Genomic DNA, 24,642 nt, shown 5'->3' on the forward strand with positions numbered 1-24,642 from the left:
CACTTGCAAAAAGACATGATCTGAAATACCAACTCACTAACAATGTTGAAAGAAAATTTTAAATGCTGAACCATCTCGTTCAAGCTTTTATCATTGGGATCTTTCCTCCTGTAGATACATTAAAAAATAAATTATCTTCTGTATAGGAGGGTCATGGACTGGTTAAGCTCCATTTAATCCCTATCTCAAGGATATAATCAGGATTTATTTGGATCATAAGCATTTTCCCAGAACTCTACAGAGGTGATTTTTTTTTCTGTGTGAATAGCCTGCCATTAAGAGCAACTTAAGACATCATACAATTATCTCTTGTCAGTGATGTTAACCTGTGCTTGCTGAAGTATTACTATAAAGTAACCTCCCTTAATTCGCCCTTAACTGTGAAAAGCATCTATCACCATTATACAGTGCTTGAAGTAACAACCAATAATGGCCTTAAGAATGTAATTTTTATCTACCGAGTACCTGAACCATGGAGCTGACATTCTTCCTAGAGTTTCTGGTAGAGCAGAGTGGGAATCTTCTGCTCTTCTGGCTTGTAAAAAGCATTGTTAGCTCCTAATAAGCCTTATTAGCTGAAACAAGCTTTTCATCCTTTCCTCATTTCTTTATTGCACAGTGCTGTAAATACCAACTCTATTCCTGCTAAACTACTGTGATGAGAACATTAAAGAAATTTATTTCTGCCATCATGAGAAACTGAACCTGAATAGATGACCTTCAGTACAGAAAAAGGATGTCTCGCATTAAGTGCCATGCACTCCCTGGTGGCACATTATAAATTAAAGGCATATCATCACTGTATTTTATCTTACACTCACCTAAAATGTCAAAAAATTTCACTTCATGGTTATGAATATATTCAGGAACAAGTTTCATCCAAGGTACCCACTTCTTTTGAACTTCATCAAAGTGAAAGTCATACAAAGTTGGCAGCTGACCTGCAAGCCATTAAACAACTGGAGGTTTTCTAGCACACTGAAATATTTCATAAGAAAATAATTTGATTGAGATGAAAATGAAGGGTAAGATTCTGGACCAAGCTGGGCAACACTGTGTTCCATTTACTTGTCATTTAACCCAGTAAGACATCAACCAAAATTCTCTTCATCCAGCACTTGGATCATATTATCACTTTTTAAGCACATTTCAACTGGCTTTCATTTTATGTTTTATTTTTGTTTCCACTATTTATCTCTTCGCTTGGCATAGAAAAGTACTGTTCTGTGAGGACAGAATAGCAGCTGAGAGTCATGTAGCATCAGTTCCTCTATGTGATTTTCAGTGATAGTCCTTCAAAGACCGTATTTTGCAGTCAGGATAGCTAGCTGGAAGGAAGAATGATGTTCTGCCTTCATGGAAACTAACACTTTTCTAATATAATCAATGGGATTCAGACTAGATTGTTACAAAATCTTACCTGGCAGCTCCCCTGGCTTAGCCATGACGTTCTCATCGGTAACAGTAGACATGCAGGAAATACGTTTAACATGTTCATCAAATTTAATTCTCCCAGCATCAAGAAGGCCAGCACCTAAGGAGGAATACAAAGCTTCCAAGAAAAAACACTCCAGAACTTCAGGATCATCAAACTGTGCCACAACTGTAGCTTCCAGCATTGCAGTCAACTGCACCACCTGTTGCAAAAAAGACAAAACTGTAAACAGAACTGCCATTTAGATGCATGAAAATTCTTAACATGTTTTCAGCTGTTTGAGTGTTTGCTGATCTTTTGTTCTTACAGGTCTATCTACTGATACACGTAATTAACGACAGTAGAAGAACGTTGTTCAGAGCTGTTTCTTTTATGTCTTGGTGCTCATCACTAACAAACTGACATTTCAGAACAGACTTTACTCCTGTGCTTTCTTTGGGAGGTTTTTACTCACTCCATCATTTGATTTCTCTTTTTACATAAATGTTTTTAACCCGTATTCTCTACTCCTTACCATATTTAAATCTGTTTGAGGAACAATGGTCTTCAGCCTTCCTGTATGTATGCCGTCCACAATTCCCTCTACAATCATATCGATAAGGTAGGGCACATATTTTTGAAAGAGGCGATCCAATTCTTTTCTCTCTTGCTGAGGACCAAAAGGGACAATAATTCAGTGCACAGAACCATGGAAAGACAATTTTTGACAGCAGAGCTTCCCATGGCGGGCCGAGTGTGATTGTTGTTGCAGGAATCATTTCTACCCAAGACAGGGTACAGTCACACGAAGAAATGTGACTCTGTTGTATGGACTGGGTTTTCAGCAGGTGATGATCTGCACTCATCAGACACTAGCAGCCAAGTTGTCTTCCTGAACTCCCTGTGGACTTGAGGTTTTTATTTAAATGTAACAAACAAGGACCTAACTAACTCTGCTGTTAACTCTCTGGAGATCAGGTAAAGTGATTTCCTGGTTCTTCACTTCTCAGAAACAATCTGTAGTCAGAAAAGCGGGGAACTCTCTTTAGCCCTCTGCTGGAGGCCTAGTGATTAGACTTATCTGAAAATCAAATTGCTGTTACAAAGTTGACTTTTTACAGCTGTCTACAGTTCAGTATTTAATACAGATACTCTCTGAACAAGCACAGAAATTCCCACCTCATTTCCTCTTCCTTGGACCCACTTCTGCCAGAAGGGCTTATATTTCAGATTTTTAGGATCTACAAAGACCATTCCACAGCGGGATACCGTGGCAGGAGATGCATACTGTAAGTCACCAACCTATAAAATAATAATACAAGATAACCATACATTTAAACAAAGAACAGCCACAGTAACTGCTTTTCAGGCTTTGTAGACCCATTGTATCTAACTCTTCCCATGTATTAAGTGGTACAGCCATCACTTACCTCAAACAACAAAGCACAGTGCGACTGAAGTCTAATCCGTTCCCCATTTGCCAGGGTCAATAACTTGTTGTCATCCATGACAGAATTCATGTTTTCAACCCAGAGAGCATCCACATCTCCATCAAATAGAATGTACCTGTGGATACAGGAGCCAAAGGGCACTGGCTAATTGCTGATTTTACTAACATATTTCAGAATTCAGATATGCCATCAATGGTGTCAATGTCAGTCCAGGTGTTTCGAAGTCTCCCATTCATTTTTTATACTTGTGTAGCTTCCATCTACCTCACTAGAAACTCACAGGAAACAGAAAGACCTCTAGACACTTTCTATTTATTTAGTGCAGTATCAAATGTTAAAAAAAAAAAAAAAAAAGAAAAGAAAAGAAACATATGTAAAAACCATCACAATGATTTCTAGCTATTTCTAGCTGTCTACCTTCGCTCTTTCCTGTCAGTAGGCCTGTTGATCTCCCGAAAAATGTTTGACAGGACTCCATCTGTCCAGTCTCGTGTGGTAGGGTCAAGGATCCCATAAAGCTCAATCACACTCATAGCTTTAGGGTTCAGTGTGTAAAGCTTTGTCAGTAATCCCAACCTAAAGAAATGGCAAGAAAAACAGTATTAAAATGGCACAATACCAACTCATGTTAACCCGAAAAAAATATTATGGTCAGCTATGGATCCTGTCATGACTACACAGGGCTAAATAATGCAGCCTATGCCGTTTTACAACCTGATTTCCATGTATCAAATTCCATACGCACTTGTTTTGGGCGTGGCACAAAGCATTAATGACAACTGACTTGCCACCTCCAGTAGGTCCAACCACCATTGTAGTGTGACGAGTTAACATTGTCTCATACATCTGAACTACTTTATCCACCTGAAAAATAAATATCGATTCAATAAACTGCTGTCCGTAATTCATCTCTGGACAAGATCAGCAGCTGGTCTTTATCAGCTAAGCTTTCCTGGAGCCACTCCAGAGTGCAGCAATGCAAATTCAGCCTAATGTTTACAACAAAAACTAAAGCAATTAACATATTTTATACCTGGACTGGTAAAATAATATAACCCTCTTCTTCCAGTGCTTGTTCTACAGCATCGTTAAAGTCAGGGTAGCGGACCCGAGGGCAGTCCAGGCCAGGAAACAGGTCGGAGATTAAGCCAAGGAAGAGAGGTACATCTTCAAACACAAATTTAGGAAGATTCATATCCCGTAGAGCTCTCATCAGTACAACTTCCTAGACGAAACATAGCAGGATCAATCTTTACCAAAAGAGCCAACCAATTATCTAATATGTAGTAACTTCAAACATCACTGATTACTTCAGTACAGCTTTGAGAATGTTTTCTTGGCATCAGTTACTAGTGGAAACAAAGGTTATTTTCTAAGAATTAAGCAGACCAATACCTAAGAATGATACACTGCCTTTTTCTACCATATTACCCAAATGCTAAATGGCTGGAGTGGCCCACACTACAGCTTCCCTGATTTGATGTTAAAATAACCAATGGTTTTATGAATATATCTGAGTTCTCTAGTCCCCTTGAGAGCATTGTTTAGACTCCAACTTCCTGTCAATCTGTAATGTGCATCTGTACATAACTTTATAGGAGTTGCCTTCAGCTGTCTCCAAGTTTTTAAGAAGAAATTTGAATAAGAATTTCCCTAGGCAACTGGGTATCACAACCGTACATACAGGAATAAAGAATATGTGTAAAAGAAAGCCATAAAAAGCAATGCAGTATTGAGAAACTTCTATTTATAAGTTTACTGTACTACTTGAGCTACATAATTAATGATGGCGTGACTGGAGCACTCACTGTTCAAAAAACCAGCTTTTGTATTCATTTAGAGACATTAATCTGGCTATTTGCATCCTCGACTTAAGAAGTAAAATACCTCATTTTCTACAGATTTCCCTACTTTGACCAGAGTTCTGATGGTAACTTGCTGGCAGAGGACATGATGAAACTCAGTAAGAACAAAGCAAAATAATAAGACCAACCCAAACCAACCACAGCAGATGTGTAAATACATCCTCTTGCTAATGAAAAAGATGATCTGCCCAGGGTAACCAAGCAACAAATGTACCTCATTGAGGTCTGCTGACCCTCTTTTCAGTTCTCCAGCCATCACCAACACTGACTTAAGGGCCCGCAGTCCAAAATCGTAATGATGTTGTTTAGAAAGCTGTTCCCTTGCCAGCCTGTATAGCACTGTCATCTTTTTGGCAAGCATCTGTTTGAGATTAAGGTAGAGAACCGCAAATGTGTAAGTCACAACCGAACACTGGTCATGCATACAGGGGTGTGTACATGGATATGGGTAGCAAGAAAATTTTCTTACCTTTGCCCTAAGGAATCCTTCAGAAAAGAGCATGATTTCACAGATTTGCTGAAGGTCTGGTACAATAACAACCACAGGCCTGAACAAAGCTTTTACAGACTCAGGGAGCTCAGTCCGGCCAGCATAACCAGGATTCATTGTAATAAAAATGCCCATACGGCTATCAAGGCTAATTTCTTGTCCTTCAAACTAAAGGCATAAGAGGATGTTAGAACAATGTGTATTTGGAATTGAAACAGTACTATTTCTCAAAGGAAAAAACAGGAATACTGGGACACCGACTTAGGACATGTTAAAACACGTTGCTTTAGATCCTCATTCAGATACATTCATCCCACTGTTTGTATCTCGGCGACAAAAATCAAGACGTTTCACAGTTCTCAATCCACATCAAGTTACTCTCCCTCATTACCGCTATACTACCATCCCATTTATTTACTATTATCCTATTTAGCTTACTTTTATCCCACTTCACAAAGGAAGAACCTAGCAAAGGATTAGGAAATCAGGAAGGATTTAACATCTCTGAAACTAAGAGCATATACTCTGGAATTTGAAATACTCGGCACAAATTAATTACAGAAGCAGCAGCCCTTTGATCTAATGATGGGGTCTAACCCTGAATCTTAGCTTCAAAAACAAGATCAGTCTTCACAATTACTCTTCTTTTAATGTTTACCTGAAACTTTTTCAAGTGATTCATTAAAGCGTTTCGAATACACTGAATCTGAGAAGAAATGACGGAAAGCACAGAAGCATCGATACGATTGAATTCATCAAAGCATCCCCATGCTCCACACTGGGCGAGGCCAGAGAAAATTTTACCAATTGCCTAACAAGAGCAACAAAAAAACTTCTCAGCAATGAATATATAAAACATTAAGTGCCAACAAACTTTGGAGTATGCTAAAACTCTGAATGACTGGGTAAAACTTCCGTATATATATGCAGGAGCTAGCAATCTGTCATAAGGTCTTGCAGTAATTACTTGCCAAGCACAGGTTGTCTGTGAAGAACAGACATATCATCTACTCATCACTCCCCTGCTTGAAAGCACCTGGAATTCCTTCAGGAATTTACTAAAAATAGACATTTTTTTTACTATATTTCATTATCAATCAACATGGTATCTATAAGGAAGGTACTTATGCAGAAATTCAGAATACGTCCTTATCCTGGGCACTGAAAAAGAGCAATAACTGGCACTTTATCGGAGAACACAGATCTTTAACCCTTACTTTGAAATCCATGCCTTCTCCGCAGTTTGTCACTACGCACAGCAAGCCCAGCGCTTTGGCCAGATCCTTGGTGGTTTCTGTTTTCCCTGTACCTGCTGGCCCTGCTGGCGCTCCTCCCAAAAACATCGATAAAGCCTTTGGAGACAGAACACAGAGGAAAGCTGGGATTACATTTATATTAGGTTGGTAGCAAATTCACAATTGAACTCTTGGGTACAAAAAGCCTTAAATTATATCTGTGAATGCATTTGGCGTTATCTTTGAGGCAATCAGGTTAGAAGAATATCACAAGTGATTTCAAACATATTAGTATTCACATTGGCATCTAGGAGATAACAGGAAGTGGCAATAAAACAATTACGTGATTGCTAGAAGTGTATTTTAAAAGGGCTTGTTAGTAAAAATCTCCTTGAACACATACCTGTGTGAGTGTAAGATAAATACGATCTGTAAGTGGGGTGATCACAAGACGTCCGTTCAACCCCATATATTCATAACCATATGAAAAGGTGCCTGTGCACTGCCGCACATTCAGCTCGTCTGGCTCCCGGTCCCAGTAAAAACGCAGCTGGCTTTCCCATTCGAACTCCTGAGCGTGCAGGATGCTACACGAGAGAGACTTGCTCACATGAGGTAAAAGGATGGAAATACAATTTATGCATTTGTTTTTTTCTCAATAGGTTGCAAGGGAGTGTTTACCTGTCTCTTACGAATGTATCAACAATGTCTCTGGCATGAACATCAATAATGAGAACAGTGTTGTATTTTTTCCTGTCATTTTTGCTCAAAGGAGTTGTAATGCGGGTAACCAGTTCATCGATCTGCTTATGCATTTTTTTAGCATAAAGTTTCATTGCCTGTTTTTCTCCCTTCTTTACTTTCCGAAAGACATCCTCTACTTCCCAAGTCCACCACACCTGATTAGCAGCCAGCACCATCATGCCTTGGTAGAGTAACATCCAATCAACCCTATAGAAAATATATATAGGGAGGGAGTCCGAGTTACTGTTTATCCTAAGTAAGTGTTTATGCTAAGTAATCAGGACAGGGAAAAATAAAAAGGAAAGAAAAAAAAAGTTTCTCTTGTTACTGCAACAACTATAACATGAGCCAAACTTTACAGACATACTATCAAGGTGTACTGTAGGATTTCAAAAGCCTAGGAAATACTCTGACGGAAAAGCTGCCTATTCCATGTGTAAAGATTGCCAAGTAGAATTCATAGTGAGATAAACACGCTGTGCACACAACACTAAAAATAAGAACTCCAGACTTAAGAAATTAAATACAATAGATAACACAATATTTTCTGTTCAGTTAAAATACTGCATACACATGTATTCCTATCCCTCCACATAATTGTGTAAAAATTAAAAAATTAAGTCTTCATTTTTCTATATTGCTACAGGCTCCTAATAACATGTAAGGTATTTGTTATCCTGGACACTGATTGTTTCACCTGCTTCTGTCTTCACAGTATCGGAAAATAGCTTCCTTAGTAAGGAGTCTGTTTGTTCGTCTCATTTCTTCCAGCACTGCTGTCATCCAGCTCTCCACTCTGCCTCTTGCAGCTACAGCCTGCCGGAACTCCATCACCTCCCCCTCAGCTGAAATCATGGCTGTTGCGATTTTCTCATCGTTTTCACCATCCTCAAACCTCAGGGAGGCTATGTTATCATACATCTGAAATGCACCAACAGAGAAACTCACTGGCCTTTTAGAAACAAAGCTTCAAAGCCATAAATGTATCTAGCCCTCAATTAATCCTGAAAGAAAATTTCCATGGACTCTAAATTGAAATGGATCTGACTCCAAGTAATTGAATACAAATGCTGATATAGCTCTGCAGCCCAACTGCAGAGTAAACAAGCAGATCATCTGACCCAAATTACATTGATTTTTTTCCAGAAAATAAAGATCTATCAGGAGCTACAGGAAGGCTCTTTAATGAATGATCATTCTGGTGTATCTTGAATGTTCCTCTACCAAAGTTCCTCTACCATAACTGCTACTGGAAAGGATGAGGGCCAGGAGAGACTATTGATCAGGTTTGATTTGGTTATTCAGAAGCTGCTTCAATAGGCAACCAGGATGCTCTTTGTATGCAATACGTATTAGCGCACCCTTAACAGCATGTACAGTATAGCCTGTTAAACTGAAAGCACCAGGCACTGTGGAAAGCCAGACATTGTACCTTTATCATGTGTTCCTGGACACAAAGGGGGTTAGTGCTGCCAAGGATACTAAGCAACTCATCATCAGATATAAAGAAAAATCTTGGGAAAGCATTTCGCTTGGAATCCAAATAATCATTCAAGCTTTTCTGACATTTCTCCAGCACATCATTTATATGACGGAAGTCTGATAGACGATTTGGGGCTTCACAGCACTTTTTTATTGTTGGGTCTTTTACAGTTTCATCCATTATCTACACAGGGAGAAGAGAAAGTGACAAAGTAGATAAGTAGCACAAGCAGTACAGGTTGTTGGAGAAGTGAATTAGACAGAGTTTTAAATACGGTTTCCTATTGCTGCAATGCATAAGCACATACCTGACTGCTCCTATATACAGTGGTACTTCAAGTGAAGGATAAACACAGCATTTCAGAATCACAGTCCTATCTCAGTTTTGCAGATGGAAAAAAGAAAAGCAAGCCAGATTCATAGTGGGAGCGTGTGTTCGGTATGGGAACAGAGGTATTATACCAGCAAAGCCTTTTTAGCATGGATGTAGGTCCTCAACCTATAGAAACACATCTAAGCTTCTTATTGTCATGGTAAAGGTAAGAAGATGTACCCAAAGAAAGAAAAGGGGACCTGCCTGCCCAGTACTGCCAGCAAAGGATCACGCTTCTGCCCAGCTTCACTAAATCAGGATGTCTGAATATAACAGATGTGAAGCAAAACACCAAATTCCTGGGTTCCCCAAGCTCATATTCAATTCACTGTAACATTCCATTCTTAAGTGTTACAAATGACACAGAAGACTACAGCTGACTATGAAACCGGAAGAAAAATGCAGTAAATAATTATGCTGATCACAAGTCAAGTCAGTTACTTACCTCTTTAAACATCCTGTCTATGCCGTCAAACACTTTGGCTTCCTCTGGAAGCTGTGTTCTGATATCTCCACCAATAAAGATGCTCTCCAGATACATCCATTTTCTCTGAACCACCATCCAGATCTAAGACACAAATGTTGCCACCAAAGAAATAAAAATACATTTGAAAACCCTGATTATAAATAATAAACATTATTTAGTCCAGCATTTTCCCACCTACCTCAATTACTTCACCAATCAACGACAGAGTTTTTTCCCAGCGGTAAACAGTTGAACGGAAAGGACCCACAAATCGACTGCCCAAAATACTCTGAAGATTGACATTGTTGTCATCAAGGGTGTCTAAAATTTCATCTACAGATCCCAGAATAAAGCCTCGCTGCACAGTGCCTTTGAAGTATGTTTGTACAGTGAATTTCAGCTGTTCCCATGTTTCTGTTATTTCCTTCACACTCTGCATGTGAGCATAGAAAGGTGCACGTTTTAGACTTCGAAAACTAGAGAACTATAATCTCAGCATAAAAATGAAACATTAATTCAGCAAAATTTTTGCACAGATTTCCTCACTCTGGATTATATGAAGGGTCTGTTTCAAAACATCATGATAGCAACTGAATGGATCCTTCTTTGGATCCATTTTCATAGGCTAAACCTGCTTATTGTAACAACAGAAATCAAATAGCCTGCTGACACAGCCAAAACACGATTCTGTGCCATGTTATAGCTCAATAACAGGGCTACTGATCTTGGTTGCCATCAGTCACATCATGGCAGCTGCTGGAGATGGCTGAACTTGCTGTCACGCCAGTGTGAAAATCTCATATAAAACAGACTGTCATCATCTAGTTTTAGTTTTATTATGTTTTTTTACATTACCTTCTCAATGTTAATTTCCTTAACAGCATTTCCAACTATTTCACTGATAACATCTGAGTGTCTGTGAAGTTCCATAGCAAACATATTCTCCAAAGTGAAAGTTTCTGTTGTCATTTCAAATCTTGTTCCTGTTCTCTCCATAAGTTCTTGCCAATGCCTGTTTTAAATTGATACAGCAACAATCGTACTAACCCCCACGACACAGTAAAAATGAAAACAACTCTAATTTAATATATAATAATGAAACCATGTTTAGGACTCTACTGTTTAAACAAGAACCAGTGGGTACATAAAGCATTCTAGCCATCATAGTCACCTTGCATGCTACTACACAAATTCATTACGCAGAGAGTGAAATTCCAAGCTGTAGGACACGGCATGACACCAGTAACTGAAATTAAAAGTTCTAATAAAACAAACAACATCTTCCTATATAGTATAGAAATGGATTTAAATAAATCCAAGCAAACCTTTCTCTTAAAGCTTCGTTTTTCAAATCAAGCAACAAAGGAATGGAATCTCGAAACGCCTTCATTTTTGCTTCCAGGTGAAAGGCTACTGGCATACTGCGTACTTGTTTGGGCAGCTTTCGAAGGGCTTTAAGAAATCCTTCAATTCCATCCTGAAGAACCTGGACATCGAGGTTTATCCATAGTGTCTGAGACCATTCCTTTTTAGCTGCCTGGGAACACGGTCATCAGAAAGAAAAAAAAAAAAAAGTCATATTTCCTTTTACTTCTCACTGAAAAAAGTATCTTTTCAATACAGTAGGAACTAGAGACTGCAGCCAGGATGCCGATGTAATTGTATTATTTTAGAAACAGAGGAAGAGACAAGCTCATGTCCAAGACAGATTCATAGCCAAACACAACCAGCTGTATAAAAATAATCTAAAGGAAATACAGAGAACAGGAAAAGCACCCTTAAGAGCATACTTTAAACGGCAATTTAATTTTGGAAAAATAAAATCTATTACAAATAGTTAAGATCAGTTAAAGCCTGAGATACCCATTGACACCCGTACACATGCTATAACCAACAGCAGTTCCACTGAAATGATCAGCAGACTTGTTCAGTAAAATGATGCCCAATAATTGTTAGGGGGAAGGGACATCTGCTTCTGTTTGGTAAGAGCATGTGTTGTGTCCACAGTGGAGGCATTGCTAGTCCTGTACTCACACCATTAAAATCACTTCATGGTGATAACCAACTACAGGTCACAGCTTATTTCATGCAAAGTCTTAGAACAAGAGTTGATAGTAACCAGAGAAAAATGCAGCTTCCTCTTCTCTCCCGCACCTTTTCTGTATGTCTGTGCATGAATACGTGTGTCTGTGTACACGCAGGGTAATACTTACTTTTTGTAATTCATAAATTTCGTAGATCTGCTTTAGAGCTTTCATATCATTCTGTGCTTTTATTAAGTCAGGGTACAGGGTAGCTGGCAAGTCAAAAAGCTTCTCAGTACCACCCAGTTCCTGGTGAGTTTTTTCCAGTTTTTCCACTTCTTTTTCAAAAACGGCCATGAGCTCCAGCCCTGGGAAGGAAGTGAGATTTTTCTAGATAAATGATCCCACAGATCACAAGGAATAAATAAGACAGCACTTGCATATAGTCTGTAGAAGTTACAGTACAAAAAATGTCACGTTCCTGGTTGATCGGCTCATATGCTAATAAGGAAAGCACAATTTTCTTGTTTTACATGAAATTTGAAGACTTGTCTGATTTTTAAGACACCACTTTGCACACATTAATCGATTTACCTTTATCAAGATCTTCCCCAACAGCACCAGGACCCTCAGATATGAATTTCTGGAAGAAATCTTCTATCTCTTTGCTGTAGTCCTCAATTTGTTGCTTTGTAATCTAAAGAGAACAATGTTTAAGTTATTTTCCTTTCAATTTCTAATTTTTTTTCAGTATTCATTACAAATATTACCTTTATGAATTTGCTTTTCATGCCTCCAAGGCTGTGATCAACTTCTAATGCTTCCAAGAAGAGAGTCTCCCATTTTTCCTTAATCTTGTCTGCCATCTCTTGCTCTTCTTTAGCCACCTGAAACAAAACAAGTTACACCTCTCACAAGAAAGAAAGGTATATATGCTCACATTTTAGATTTGCAAACCACAAAAACAGCATTGAAGTGATCTGAATCAGATTTAAACAGATGCAATATGTCCACTTTAAAGTGGAAATACTGTTTCAAGACAGAGGTTTGGACTAGACAAGCACCAGACATCGCTTCTAACCTCAACAATACTGTGATTCCACAAAATGCCTTAAAAGGAAAACGTTTACTCATTCACACGTGAGGTATTTGTGCCCCTAGCTCGAATTTGAAATGTTTTATGAGACAAGGCATGCACTTACTGGAAGATTGTACATTGCAAGAGTTCGGTATCTCTCCCAGATATCTAAATATTTCATTTCCACCTTGAAGGACATGGCTCTGATCTCCTCAATTGTGCCAAGGACAATTCTCAGATCATCCAGGGAATTTGGAGGTCTCTTAAGAATCTGTGACAAGCTCTGTAAAAAGTAAAAATAATTTCCAGAAGCAACAATGACAAAGCAATTAGACCGAATTATAAGTATTAGTCAAACACAAAACACAAGTAAATAACATGCATATTCATTTTTAGTCTATGTGATAAAGATAACACACATGTACAAACAAAATCAACAAAAAGTAAACTGCAGTACAGAAGGGATGCTTTTGCTACAACAAAACAGAAGTTTTAAGCAGCAATTTAAAGGGAACTTCAGAATTATCAGTGTGAACCTTTCACCAGTAGAGGAGTGAGAATGTCCTGGGTTTTCACATTACTACTCTCTCCTGCTTCACAGAGAGGAACCGCTCGCTTCCTAACATGACACACCAGAATACACCGGATAGTTTCAACCAATTTGAAGAGTGGTTCAGATCATCACTCAGTGCCAGCTACATCCTACAACAGGAGCTCAAAACGCCTACCTGAATCTCCTCCTGAAGCCTGAAGAGTTCTTCTCTTGCAGACTGATTAAGCAACTTTCCAAGTGCAGTCACCCAGCCTCTAGCACTCGCCTGCAGTGTGCAAGCTAAAGGAGCCAGCTGAAGCCTGACACATTGCTCATCTTTAATTAAGGGCTGTTGAGTAACTTCTTGAGCTACCTTCATATAGAACTGTAACTCCTCATCAAAAGTGATACAAGCAGGCTTTTCCACAGCTAACTTCTCTATGACTGCGTCTTTGTCTAATTTCCACAGTAGCTGGTACCTCTTCCATTGGTTCAAATACTTGCTGAGAGAAGCCAGGAGTTTGTGGATGTTCTGAGTGATGAGAACAGCCTGTTCAATGATTTGAGGGTTCTGGGAGATGTCGTTGTAAAAGCTGAAAGTGATAACTTCATCTTCCATGACACGCTGAGGAGGGCATTCAATACACGTACCATTCATCCATCGTACAAAATGCTAGAGTTTTCAAGACAGGGTTAAAAAGCTGTTACTTTGTAAAGAGACATTTTAGTCAAATCATTCATCATTATTTAGGAGACTCTGTAGGTGATGTGAATAATTTCTCCAATCTTTTTTTTTTTTTTTCTTCTGACAGCAAGAAAAGAGATTATATTTTCCCATAAACTTGAGAGAAGAGATGATTTCATCCTAACAAAACCTCTCCATGCATTATTCAGTCTGCTTTTAAAATTCACTGAGCAACAATATAGCATGACACAGAGAAACAGGTATTAGATGAAACAGGCTGGATGCAGCAGTGGAGCAAACCAGCAAATCTGAGCATAGGAAACACACTTAATCTAAATTTGTTCATTTCAGGTGACATCTGGAATCATTTCTCTATCAGCACAGGGTGGGAACACAGCCACAAGATCTGGCTTCTTTTCTGGAAAGCAGTTCAATGTGAACATATTTATGCAGGGACATATTGCTAAACCTTTAGCAGCAAACTACATATTTCATCTGCTGCAAACCCGCTGGCCTAGATGCATCCTAGATGCCCTTCTCCCAGCATTTTCTGAAGAGTTTTTCTGCTGCTTTTTGAGGAGAGCCATAATGTAGAGAAGGCTACTTGGATTCCTTATTCCACCAGCTTATTCATGCATCAGAAAGCAACACCTGCAGTGTAATCTCAAACGTATATTTTTCTGATGTATGTTGATTTACAGAACCAAATCATGTCCTTACACTGGCAGAACTGCTGAAAAGTAACAAATAATTTTGCCCAAGTAAAAACTGCATGAAGCTTTATGGCAATCTTTTTCTTTTGTCATCAGTTTGTAAAATTAGAACAATGTATTGGATATTTTGATTTCAAGATAAAGCAATATGAATCTTCCATTTGACATTTATGCTTGCCCAGACACAATGGTAACAAGTAAATCTTTATCCAAAATCACCTTAGTGACCTCAACACAATCTCGGATACATTGTGCAGTCATTTTGTCAATCTCACTGGCATTAGGTTGCAAGATTAACTCAGGAGCAGATAAAATAGCTTCTGCTTGGAACAATGGCACATTTGCAAGAACAGCTGCATTAAAAGCCTGCAAATTCCTGGAAAAGGAAAAAAATCACATAAAAGATTGTAATAATTAGGTGCTGCCCCCCATAGAAATGCCCAAGAGCGAATGCAATTATCAGGTATGTGCTTAGATACGTAAGCAAACCTGCCTGAAGTCAGTTACCACCAACTTCACCGATGTGTATCAGAGCAAAATTGTCCCACTAATACTGATTTAATGCAAAAAAACAGTACAAATACAAATCTGTCTTAAACTGAAAATCACTGAGGTGTTCAAAAAGAATATCAATAAGCATGCTGACCAACAGATCCTGAAAAACATGAAGGCAAATGACTGAAAATCCATTAAAGCAAACAATTGACTTACTTCACAATTAACTGTGTCAACACCTGATAAATCCTGTTTTCCCAGTATGCATAATAGGAAGCTAATTTTGGAGACCTGCCACTGTTTGTATTGGCAACTCGTCCTTCTACTTTTATTAGCAATTGTGGAATGGCAGTATACTTTTGAACCATGTTTGCCACATCTTTTGCTCTCTCACACTTTAAATACTCAAAAAATTCTTTCACTTCTGCAAGAGATAAAAAAAAAATAGCATTATTAACTGCAAAAGACCTAACAGACTTGCATACTGGACTAATTAGCTGGGCTTTGTGAACACGAAATTGATCTTGTATAGTGATAAAAAATATCTTCACTTACTAATGCTTAATTTATTAATATTTCAGCCCTCTGATTTTATATGGATTCAATTACTTAATAGGAACCATTAGATGTGAAAGTAACCTCTTTAAGGCTTACAAAGCATTGAAAGACGTGGTCCATCACCCACTCACTCAAGTGAGATGTGGGAGACAATCACCTCACTGCAATTTCCCTCTGAGGAATCCAGTTCAGTTCAGATGGCCCAGAAGGGACCTGCCCCTCCATGCAGATGGCAGCTCTAAGGCTACACTGCTGCACTCGAGGAAATCAAGGGCAAACTATGGGGAAAGTGAGCAAAAGCAAGGCAGACACAAGTCAAATATCTATTTGTATACTCATCTTTATGTTTCTCTCATTGATAGCATCAGCTTTAGGGCACTGGAGCTCTGCTTGTGCTTCCTCTGTTACACCATGAAATACTACTGTAACTAGTTCTGGTAACAATTGAAAGGGTTGATCATCGGTTGATCAAGAGTTGCAGACAGGGCAAAATAAAACATCACAGAGTTTGGAAATGAAAATGTAAAGACTTACTAGGAAGTTCATCACCATTTTTTGGAAGCGGAAACTTAAAGAGGTTTGTTGATTCTATGGACAGAAGTTTGTTGCTTATGTCTCCAGAATTATAACGAATCTGATGAACAAGTGATTCAAACTTCTTGATGGCTTGTGTACATTGGACAATAAAGTCAGCAATACCTTGAAATAAATCATAACCATTTTTTTTCTTTTAACAAATATTTCACCAATGCATCAAAATTACCACAACCAGATGTGTTTTATCTCTGAGAATGAACTGATGCTCTGCAGAAAGACAGATTAGATGATTTTCCACCTAATCCTTCATCTAGCTCCCTTACAGCTGTTATCTAAGGGTCTCTATCCATTTCCATTTAGTGTTTTACATATAATAAAAACAGAACAAATACTCTACTGGATCAGAGTCTGTCTAATCCACTATTCTGACTCTGACTGTAGCAATAGGATGTACTATTTAGGGATACATTGCTGCCATATGATGTAAAAAATATAGTGCAGAATTGAAGATATTTTTAAACTGAAAATCAGCATTTAAGTCTCCATTACCTACGGACTTCCAGTTGAGTCTACTGTGCCCTGATTTGAATATTTTCCAGAGGTTTTGAATATGGTCATCAAGTAGTTGGGTTTCTGCTTCATTCAGTGTTCCCATTAATTTGTGATAGTGATCCAGCATTTTTTTCAATCCATTTGTATACCTAAGAAGTATAAGAAACACAACAACAATACATAAAATCATTATTTTCTCGAATCACAGAATGTTAGGGATTGGAAGGGACCTCGAAAGATCATCCAGTCCAATCCCCCTGCCGGAGCAGGACTGCCCCTAATGTCCCTCTTATCCTTGATATGCCTGGAGATGGCACCAAGGAGAAGTCACTCCATCAGTTACCTGGGGATGGAGGTGAGGCTGACCGGTCTAGAGTTACCTGGATCCTCCTTCTTGCCCTTTTTGAAGACTGGAGTGACATTTGCTTTCCTCCAGTCCTCAGGCACCTCTCTCGTTTCCCTAGACTTGGCAAAGATGATGGAGAGGGGCCCAGCAATGACCTCAGCCAGCTCCCTCAGCACCGGTGTGTGCATCCCATCCAGACCCATGGATTTATGGATGTCCAGATTGCCTAACTGCTCCCTAACCCAGTCCTCATCAACCCAGGCAAACTCCTCCATTGTCCTGCCTTCCTCTGGGGCCTCAGCGGTGCGGGATCCTCAGGACAGCGGCCGGCAGAGTAGACAGAGACAAAGAAGGCATTCAGTAACTCTGCCTTCTCTGTATCTTCTGTCACCAGGGCACCCACCTCATTCTGGTTTGAAGCGAAGCACTGGAAACACTGCCATAAGTCTGTATGTGAGCAGATATTCTGTTACAGCCTTACCTACTATATTTATCTTCCTGTAATGCCATATATCTTGCTTTTTCTGGGACTGGAAACCCTAGTTGTTCCATGTACTTTGTTTCAATGATAATCTCGTGGAACATAGGAGAAAAATTCACCATGAAGTGGACACCTTTCTTTGTGGTGACAGGCTCTCCTGTTACAGAGTTCTACAACACAAGAAAGAGCATAAAGAAGAGGAACACCAAGCTGTTAAAAAATTTAGCTTTTGGAGACATGGTAAGGCAGGAGGTAAAAGTCAGAACAGCTGATGTTCAGAGCTTGTGGAAATGCCTTTAAAATGCAAGAGCAACCTCAGCATTCTAGTTTCAGAAATTACACACAACTACCTATCCAGTGAAAGCTGATTACAAGAAATTAACCAAATCACCTCTGTTTACATGCTGCTGCAACTAGTTACAACACAAATCCCAGGGGAAGCTCATTGACAAAATTTTATTCAGAAAAGGATTCTGTATGATCTGTGCTGGGAACCTACTTCTACCTAACTTCAGTCCCAAATTTTGTTGTAATGTCCCAAGATGTTGCACCAAACCCCCAAAAATTACAGGAAGTACAGCACATAAGACAACACAGAGAAAGAACATTCATCCGTCCGCCAGGTCATTCAGCAACTACATCTTATAAAGGACCACAAACAATTCTGAGCTTGGAATTTTTGAAATTTTCCTTTCAAAAACTGTGTTTAAAATATTAGTCTTGGAAAAATCTCACTGACCGTCAGGTTTCAGTTCTTCCTCACGGAGAAGTCTGGTATGTTACCTTTCTATATCTCACCTGCTCAGAAGTCTCTGGATTAACACGGGCTGCAGCCCCACCAGTGACAGTTAGTAGAGTATTTTTCAATAACGTTGGGAGTATCTGTTCTGTCCCATCCCTCCACTGATTATATTTTTCATCTTCATACTCTTTCATCCTCTTCGCCACTTGAAGATATATTTGTTTCACCTAGACAGGAAAATTCTGTATAATTAATTTTAAAGACTATGAGAAATGTTCAACTAACCTGTCTTAACAGTGTCTTAATATGGTTTCTAATTTGTATTAGATGAGATGGTAAGTAATGCCCTATGATTAGGGCAGGTGATGGAGAATTTAGGCTCTTGAATTCTGTCATTGATTCCATCACTGTCTCTCTGAAAAGCAGTGGGAAGGTCCCAATCAGGTTTTCACATCTAATGTCGCTTGCTGTGTGCAAAGACATTCTTGCCCTCACATAAGGGCATTTTCACATCTTGAGAAGAAGGGTATGAAGAATTTATTCTTTCATTAAATATCAAAAGAACTAACATACTTCCTTTCCACGTTCACTAGCAAGCAACTCCTCTGCTTCTTGAAATCGAACAATAGTGTGTTTGATCCGATAGAAAAGGGATCGGGACCAGTATATTGCTCCAGCCACTGGAGGATGATTCTTGTACAAAGGTGGATCCTTGAGGTTCTGAACAAAGATTTGCTTGACACTTTCAACCTAGAAGAGAATAAAATATTGCAAAGAATCATTTCTCCATTTGCTTGTCCCTGGTCAGTATCTAACCTGGTACACAGCACAGGCTCTGAAGCTAATTCCAGCAGCAGGATAAAAACTTTATTTAGTTTTTCATACATCTCTTGTTTGTATTAATTGCATTACAGAGAATATCTTCCTTTCTGTAACCTGTGGAACTGCTATTGTGGCAGTATTTCCTGTGAGATTACATTTTATTGTCAAAGTCAATGTTCTTTGAAATATCAAGAAAAATGCTGACATGAAAGTCTTTCCAACATACAGGCTTCAACGTGTCAGAAATTACTTCTGCTTTCACTTTGATCCCTGGTGCCTTTTGGTCATATCATGAACTTGTCCATCAGAAGAAAGCTGTATTTGTGAAAGACGTATTTTCTCAGGAAGGATGCCTGTTGAGCTGCTGTTCACATGGTAAAGGAATAGCCACAAGCCTTGTTACATTCCGAGTACATGAAAACACCTTTCAGTTCCCTTACAGTGCCACACTATATAGATATGCACACCCATTCCAGCAAATGGAATGTACTATTTCTCCAATAGGGTCCAAAAAACTGAGAGCAATTATTATGGTTATTTTCTAAAACTTGTCAGTCTTTCAGATAATCAACGACACTACACAGGTGTTTAGACATATAAACAAATTCATGATTTTCACTAGGTAAAGAGCTTCACATACTACATAAGAAATCCTTGAATTAAATACCTCTTTACAGTATTGGTCCAAAATATCATTGAACTTCATTGTTATCTGCTTATTAATGGCTTCACGAGAGCGGATGTGTCTGAAGTTTAACAGCATGTCAAATGCAGCTTCTGCTGATCGAGGGGTCTTAAAAGATTCATCAATAAGAGTTTTGGTCTCTTCTTCAATAACCTAAGCAAAGGAAAAAGCCAAGAAATCCAACCATTAGAGATTCATCTTGCAAAACCAAGAAAGGAAGGCAAAATGAAAACACTTTTGTAATAGTGTTCAAGCATATTTTTACTATTCTTTGCCTTATAAATTACTAACAAGCTGATGGCTTTCCAGTATGCTGCAAGAAATCAATGTGCATTAATGTGTCTGCTGAGCAGCTATATAAACCACAAAAAACATTTTAATAATCTGGACCTTGTGGGTGTTCTCAGCTGAGGGGTGAAGGACTGAAGCCAGAAAAGGAAGTTTTACTGCTTTGTAGGACATGATTGAATCATGTCAGCACACGAATCAGGGAGGTCATACGTAGCATCTGTCCATGCTGTAGCAATTCTGCCAATGAACAAAAAGTGTCCTTCACCACTTTCAACATAAAGTGAAACTATAAACAAAACCAACTTGGAAACAGAAAATCATTTTCACATTTTCATTTACATATTTATTCATATATTATTTTGTTTACTTTGCAAACTTAGATTTTCTTTAAATGAAAATGTTGATATTCTAGAAGTAATTTGTATACAGGAAGTTAATGGGGGGGTGGGATCACAGTATGAGGTACTTACTGAAACTTCTTCTTTAAATACTTCCATAACTGATTTCCAGTCACGAGCACATTCGATGTTAAAAGGGTCAAAAGTCAGTTGTTCCATGGGACTAACTAGTCCATTTACTGCTCTCGTTAGATCGTTAATACGCATTGGATCCCCTGTGATCGCTGTCAGTTCTGAACCGAATAGATTGTAAAACTCTTCAATGACCTGTTAATTCAGAGGAACATAACAGAAAGCTTTATTTTTAATGTGGTTCTTTTCTGCCATTTAACACATCTTTCTGATATTATTTCCTTTAAAAAATAAAAACAGCTCAGGGAATGATCAGCTTTATATTTTGTGTATTTTTATACAAGATATTAAAAAGCTTTATGGGAAAAACAACACTCTACAGGCCCAACACTTCAGCTGTTAAAACAGATAATACTCAGTTATTACTCCTTTTTATTCTACTTTTCACATACACAGTTTTTATATACACAGTCTACAATATCTGACCATTGACAGACTAATATTTCTAATTACCCTGACTTGAAGTAGCCTAAACATAGCATCTCTCCATTCATATGTTATCCTGCAACTGATATATTGATCACACAATGCCTTTAGTTATTGTCTATATTACTACCTGCAAAATATCATACAGATCTTGACAGACTGAAGTCATATAATCTGTTTTTTCAAACAAACGTTTTCGGTCAAATTCCCAGTGTTGCTCTCTTCCCGATGCTTCAATTTGGGCACGAACAGCAAAATAACATTTCCTCCATTCTTCAAGAGTAGTTTTGGCATCTACTATTTTCGCTTTTGCAGCAGCGCTATCTTCTCTATTAATCAAATCAAAACAGTTAAGATACTATCAATAGAAAGACTATAGATAGAAAATTATATCTCAAATTAATATACCCCGGTTTAGCAGCTTCTAATTGTAAAAGATCTGGGCAAAACTTATAATTGTGAGGTCTTAATTTTCAATATGACTGATTTTGAAAGGAGATATTATTTCAGGACTGATTTTGATTATATTTATGCTACATTTTTACCACTATAATTCTATTGAGTTTATTGATTTATGCCCTTTCAAAACAACACAGGACAAGCACCTCTTTCTTCAGGGCTGATTCAGTAACTGACGCAAATTACAAAATAAATTGGCTTTTAATTTATCTTCTAATACAACTTCAGACAGTGAAAAATGCAGAAACCTATTTGATGCAAGTGTTATCTACTGTATTTCCTGTAAAACAAGCAAAGCTTTTACTAAATATAGCCTAGCTAAAGAAGAATCCAGTACTTACTTAAACAGCGTGCGTAAATCCACAGCTTTGCTCACTCTTGCTGCAATTTGCCATGCAATCCGTTCCATGAGGGGCACCATCCGTTCATCCTTGTTGTAATGCCGAGAGATAATCCATATCATCCTCAAGGCACTCATCAGGGAAGGAATTGTATCCAAGACAACATGCAGCTCAGTGCCATATGTTAAACTCTGTTAAAGGTATTATAAATACTGTGAATAAGATGACATGGCAATATATAGATAACTATTCAATAAACTAATATTTATTCTATAGATACATGAGTTAAGTCTGTGACATTATTAGGCTCTGTCTCATTAATATTCTCTCTTCTGTAAAAGATGCCCCTTTACTGGTTTTGGCTCGACTCCTTATTTGGATGTTTGGATGATCTTCAATAAAACTTAAAAATTGAGACATCAGCTGTAATCAGTGATAGAAGCTACCTCAAAAACGGGACTAGAGAAACCTTTGTTTTCCCCAATTCAGCTACGCTATCAAATTCTCCCAAGGCTGTGATTTACAAACGAAGCCATTCACAGCTCTGGGTTTCTGCTTTCCAATATTAGAACAACTGTAGCTCAAACAAAATAAGCAAGCCTTGTCTTAAATTAAATAGAAAAAGCTAGAGTATATCTTTATCGCTAATAAAAAGTAAAAAATAAAAAACAGGTGATTATATCAACAGCAAAACTAAACTTAGGTAACTACAGTTCAAACTTCACAAAGTTCTCTTAAGGATACGTACCTTAAAATGGCGTTCAAGAGTCGAAAGAAACATAGTGTTATCTAGAGCTTCCACATGATGTTTTCTGAGATCACTCAAGACCATCTGTAAATCTCCAATATAGTCAGATTCAGCTTCCTGTAGTATTTCCAAGACTTTTTGCACATCTGGAAGCTTTGTCTGTTCAGTAAGAGCACTTAAAGCATAATTTCTTTCACGCCAGAGATCAATTTCTGCAAGTGGACCATTACCCTACAAATAATGTGGAATAAAATCAAAAACCAGTCATATGTTTTCTAAAAATCACTGCAGCTTTTAGTATTTCATTGCGATCTTCAGAAGAGTACAGAAAACAAAAGTGCCTTAGTTTTCCATAGTTATTACTAACCAAGCCTATGCTGTACCCCAGCCAGCAGTCTGCCGGAGACAGACAGAGCACCGCAGCCTCCTCCCCCAGACATGTCTGCTTAGACCCGAGCAGCCCCAGCAGCCAGCCCCAGCTGGTACTATAGGCAACATTACCTGTGGAACCTTTTTCAGCTCTTCTTCTAGAGCTGTGGATATTAATTTCTGCCAGGTCATCGCACAATATTCCAGAGCTTCAACCACTTCTGGAACTGTGGCAAGAACAGTCACTTCTCCATCTAGATTTACAGTTGGCATCTCCAGTTTAACATCTCCTATTGGAAGGAAAGGCACAGAGAATTAACTGTACTGTTCCATCGGCACCGGTGAGGTAAAACACTGAAATGGCTCGTGCCTCCATCCTGGTAGCTGCTTGAGGACAGGTAACACAACACCTGCTCCACCTGCTTGAGAATATGGCAAAAGAACATCCAGTTGCTTCACAGTTAACACAATGCAAAGAAAGATATATTCCTAAAAATACATTAAAAGCTCCCAGCTTTCAAGCCTCACCCCAGTCTCTAACTATCAAGAATTGGCCTGACTGCCCTGAACACAGGTAAGCGATAAGGCATGCTGACACTCTCTCCTGCCCTTACTCCAGACTGTTTGAAAGACTATCACCAATTCCATCCATTTCTCCATACTGTCTGCTATGCTTCAGGGCAGTAAAAATACTTCCAGTACTGGCACAGAGAAATTTTAATCAGGTCTGGAGTTTCTCCAGAAACTGTATGTAGTTGTTATTCTATATAAAACCATTCCTCGGTGAAGCTCTTTCTACTGTCAGGTACTCTCAACACCAGTTCTGGCACAGGCAGAACACTCACCTTCAGCTGGTTGTGCAGACTGCTGAGGCTCATTCCCTATCTGATTATCACCACATTCCACAGGTTGTTCTTTCTCTTCTACAAGCTCAGTCTTGGGTAAATTTCCATTTTCAGAATCTGTGTCGTCACTATCTAGATGGACAGAAGTTTCCTCAGTCTGCTGCTGACTATATGAGACAGCTGGTGAAAACACCTATAATTCAAACAGGTACCATAGATTAGATAGTCCATATCAAAAAAGAAAACAGTAAAAGTCAGCTTACTAGCAATTCACTTAAACATTGGATATGTTGTTCTAAAATTTAAGTGCATTTCCTTCCATTTCACCTCTCAGCATCATTCTCTCTACCTCAAGTCCTGCAGGGAATAGCTCCAGCTTGCTTTTACAACAGTCTGTCTGCACAAAAATAAAGGTTATCTCATGTCACACTCTGAAATGTTTCTCATACAGGGCCAGGCAATGAAATAATTCCAGTCCCCACATCTTTACAAAAAATTGGGAAATATCAAGTACGGATTAACAAAAACTTCATTTGGCATATGAAGTTCACTCACTAAGTATTAGTATTTCTTATGCATAGTCCATATGATCAGCAGAATACTAAATAGGCAGACCACTCACAGAAACACTCAAGACTCCATATATAACATGTTCACCTGTGAGATAGCATTCTTTAGCATCAGAAGAGTATCATCAGTCAGCGGACCAAACTTTATCAGTTTAGGAAGAATCTCATTAGCTTCAGTCAAGTCCTTAGGTTCAGTAACTCTTTCTAAACAGTATACAAACAATTAAAATAAATCTAGTTATTTGATACAGAAAGCAGAGTCCTTTCTATAATAAGTTAAAACTGCAATAAAAC

General features: G+C 38.5%; 1 protein-coding gene across 7 annotated transcripts in view; it reads right to left on the reverse strand.

Moving 5' to 3' along the window:
• DNAH10 (dynein axonemal heavy chain 10) overlaps window positions 1-24,642 on the reverse strand; it is a 51,076-nt gene that overhangs the window by 24,113 nt on the left and 2,321 nt on the right. For 5 of the 7 annotated variants that reach the window (XR_010466768.1, XR_002412047.2, XM_065033367.1 and 2 more), the window contains exons 4-43: window positions 24,437-24,552; window positions 23,780-23,972; window positions 23,067-23,224; window positions 22,566-22,796; window positions 21,818-22,008; window positions 21,148-21,346; window positions 20,532-20,726; window positions 19,753-19,923; window positions 18,837-19,013; window positions 18,320-18,490; window positions 17,522-17,691; window positions 16,692-16,843; window positions 16,140-16,304; window positions 15,264-15,471; window positions 14,772-14,928; window positions 13,351-13,827; window positions 12,747-12,905; window positions 12,315-12,431; window positions 12,139-12,241; window positions 11,734-11,912; window positions 10,846-11,057; window positions 10,376-10,532; window positions 9,720-9,953; window positions 9,500-9,622; window positions 8,632-8,865; window positions 7,897-8,120; window positions 7,137-7,406; window positions 6,859-7,042; window positions 6,438-6,572; window positions 5,879-6,031; window positions 5,200-5,388; window positions 4,945-5,091; window positions 3,899-4,090; window positions 3,611-3,729; window positions 3,283-3,441; window positions 2,845-2,980; window positions 2,594-2,716; window positions 1,950-2,084; window positions 1,421-1,637; window positions 822-941 (exon numbers count right to left, since the gene is read on the reverse strand). Coding sequence is in view for 5 of the 7 variants with exons in the window: in XM_065033367.1 (XP_064889439.1) it covers window positions 822-941; window positions 1,421-1,637; window positions 1,950-2,084; window positions 2,594-2,716; window positions 2,845-2,980; window positions 3,283-3,441; window positions 3,611-3,729; window positions 3,899-4,090; window positions 4,945-5,091; window positions 5,200-5,388; window positions 5,879-6,031; window positions 6,438-6,572; window positions 6,859-7,042; window positions 7,137-7,406; window positions 7,897-8,120; window positions 8,632-8,865; window positions 9,500-9,622; window positions 9,720-9,953; window positions 10,376-10,532; window positions 10,846-11,057; window positions 11,734-11,912; window positions 12,139-12,241; window positions 12,315-12,431; window positions 12,747-12,905; window positions 13,351-13,827; window positions 14,772-14,928; window positions 15,264-15,471; window positions 16,140-16,304; window positions 16,692-16,843; window positions 17,522-17,691; window positions 18,320-18,490; window positions 18,837-19,013; window positions 19,753-19,923; window positions 20,532-20,726; window positions 21,148-21,346; window positions 21,818-22,008; window positions 22,566-22,796; window positions 23,067-23,224; window positions 23,780-23,972; window positions 24,437-24,552 (7,152 nt within the window). In the remaining 2 variants the exon portion in view is untranslated. Of the gene's footprint in view, window positions 1-821; window positions 942-1,420; window positions 1,638-1,949; window positions 2,085-2,593; window positions 2,717-2,844; window positions 2,981-3,282; window positions 3,442-3,610; window positions 3,730-3,898; window positions 4,091-4,944; window positions 5,092-5,199; window positions 5,389-5,878; window positions 6,032-6,437; window positions 6,573-6,858; window positions 7,043-7,136; window positions 7,407-7,896; window positions 8,121-8,631; window positions 8,866-9,499; window positions 9,623-9,719; window positions 9,954-10,375; window positions 10,533-10,845; window positions 11,058-11,733; window positions 11,913-12,138; window positions 12,242-12,314; window positions 12,432-12,746; window positions 12,906-13,350; window positions 13,828-14,771; window positions 14,929-15,263; window positions 15,472-16,139; window positions 16,305-16,691; window positions 16,844-17,521; window positions 17,692-18,319; window positions 18,491-18,836; window positions 19,014-19,752; window positions 19,924-20,531; window positions 20,727-21,147; window positions 21,347-21,817; window positions 22,009-22,565; window positions 22,797-23,066; window positions 23,225-23,779; window positions 23,973-24,436; window positions 24,553-24,642 lie in introns of those variants that run through there. The other 2 variants (XM_065033366.1, XM_065033368.1) reach the window with 2 other exon arrangements.

This window comes from Columba livia, chromosome 17 (genome assembly GCF_036013475.1).
Source record: "Columba livia isolate bColLiv1 breed racing homer chromosome 17, bColLiv1.pat.W.v2, whole genome shotgun sequence".
Lineage (NCBI taxonomy): Eukaryota > Metazoa > Chordata > Aves > Columbiformes > Columbidae > Columba > Columba livia.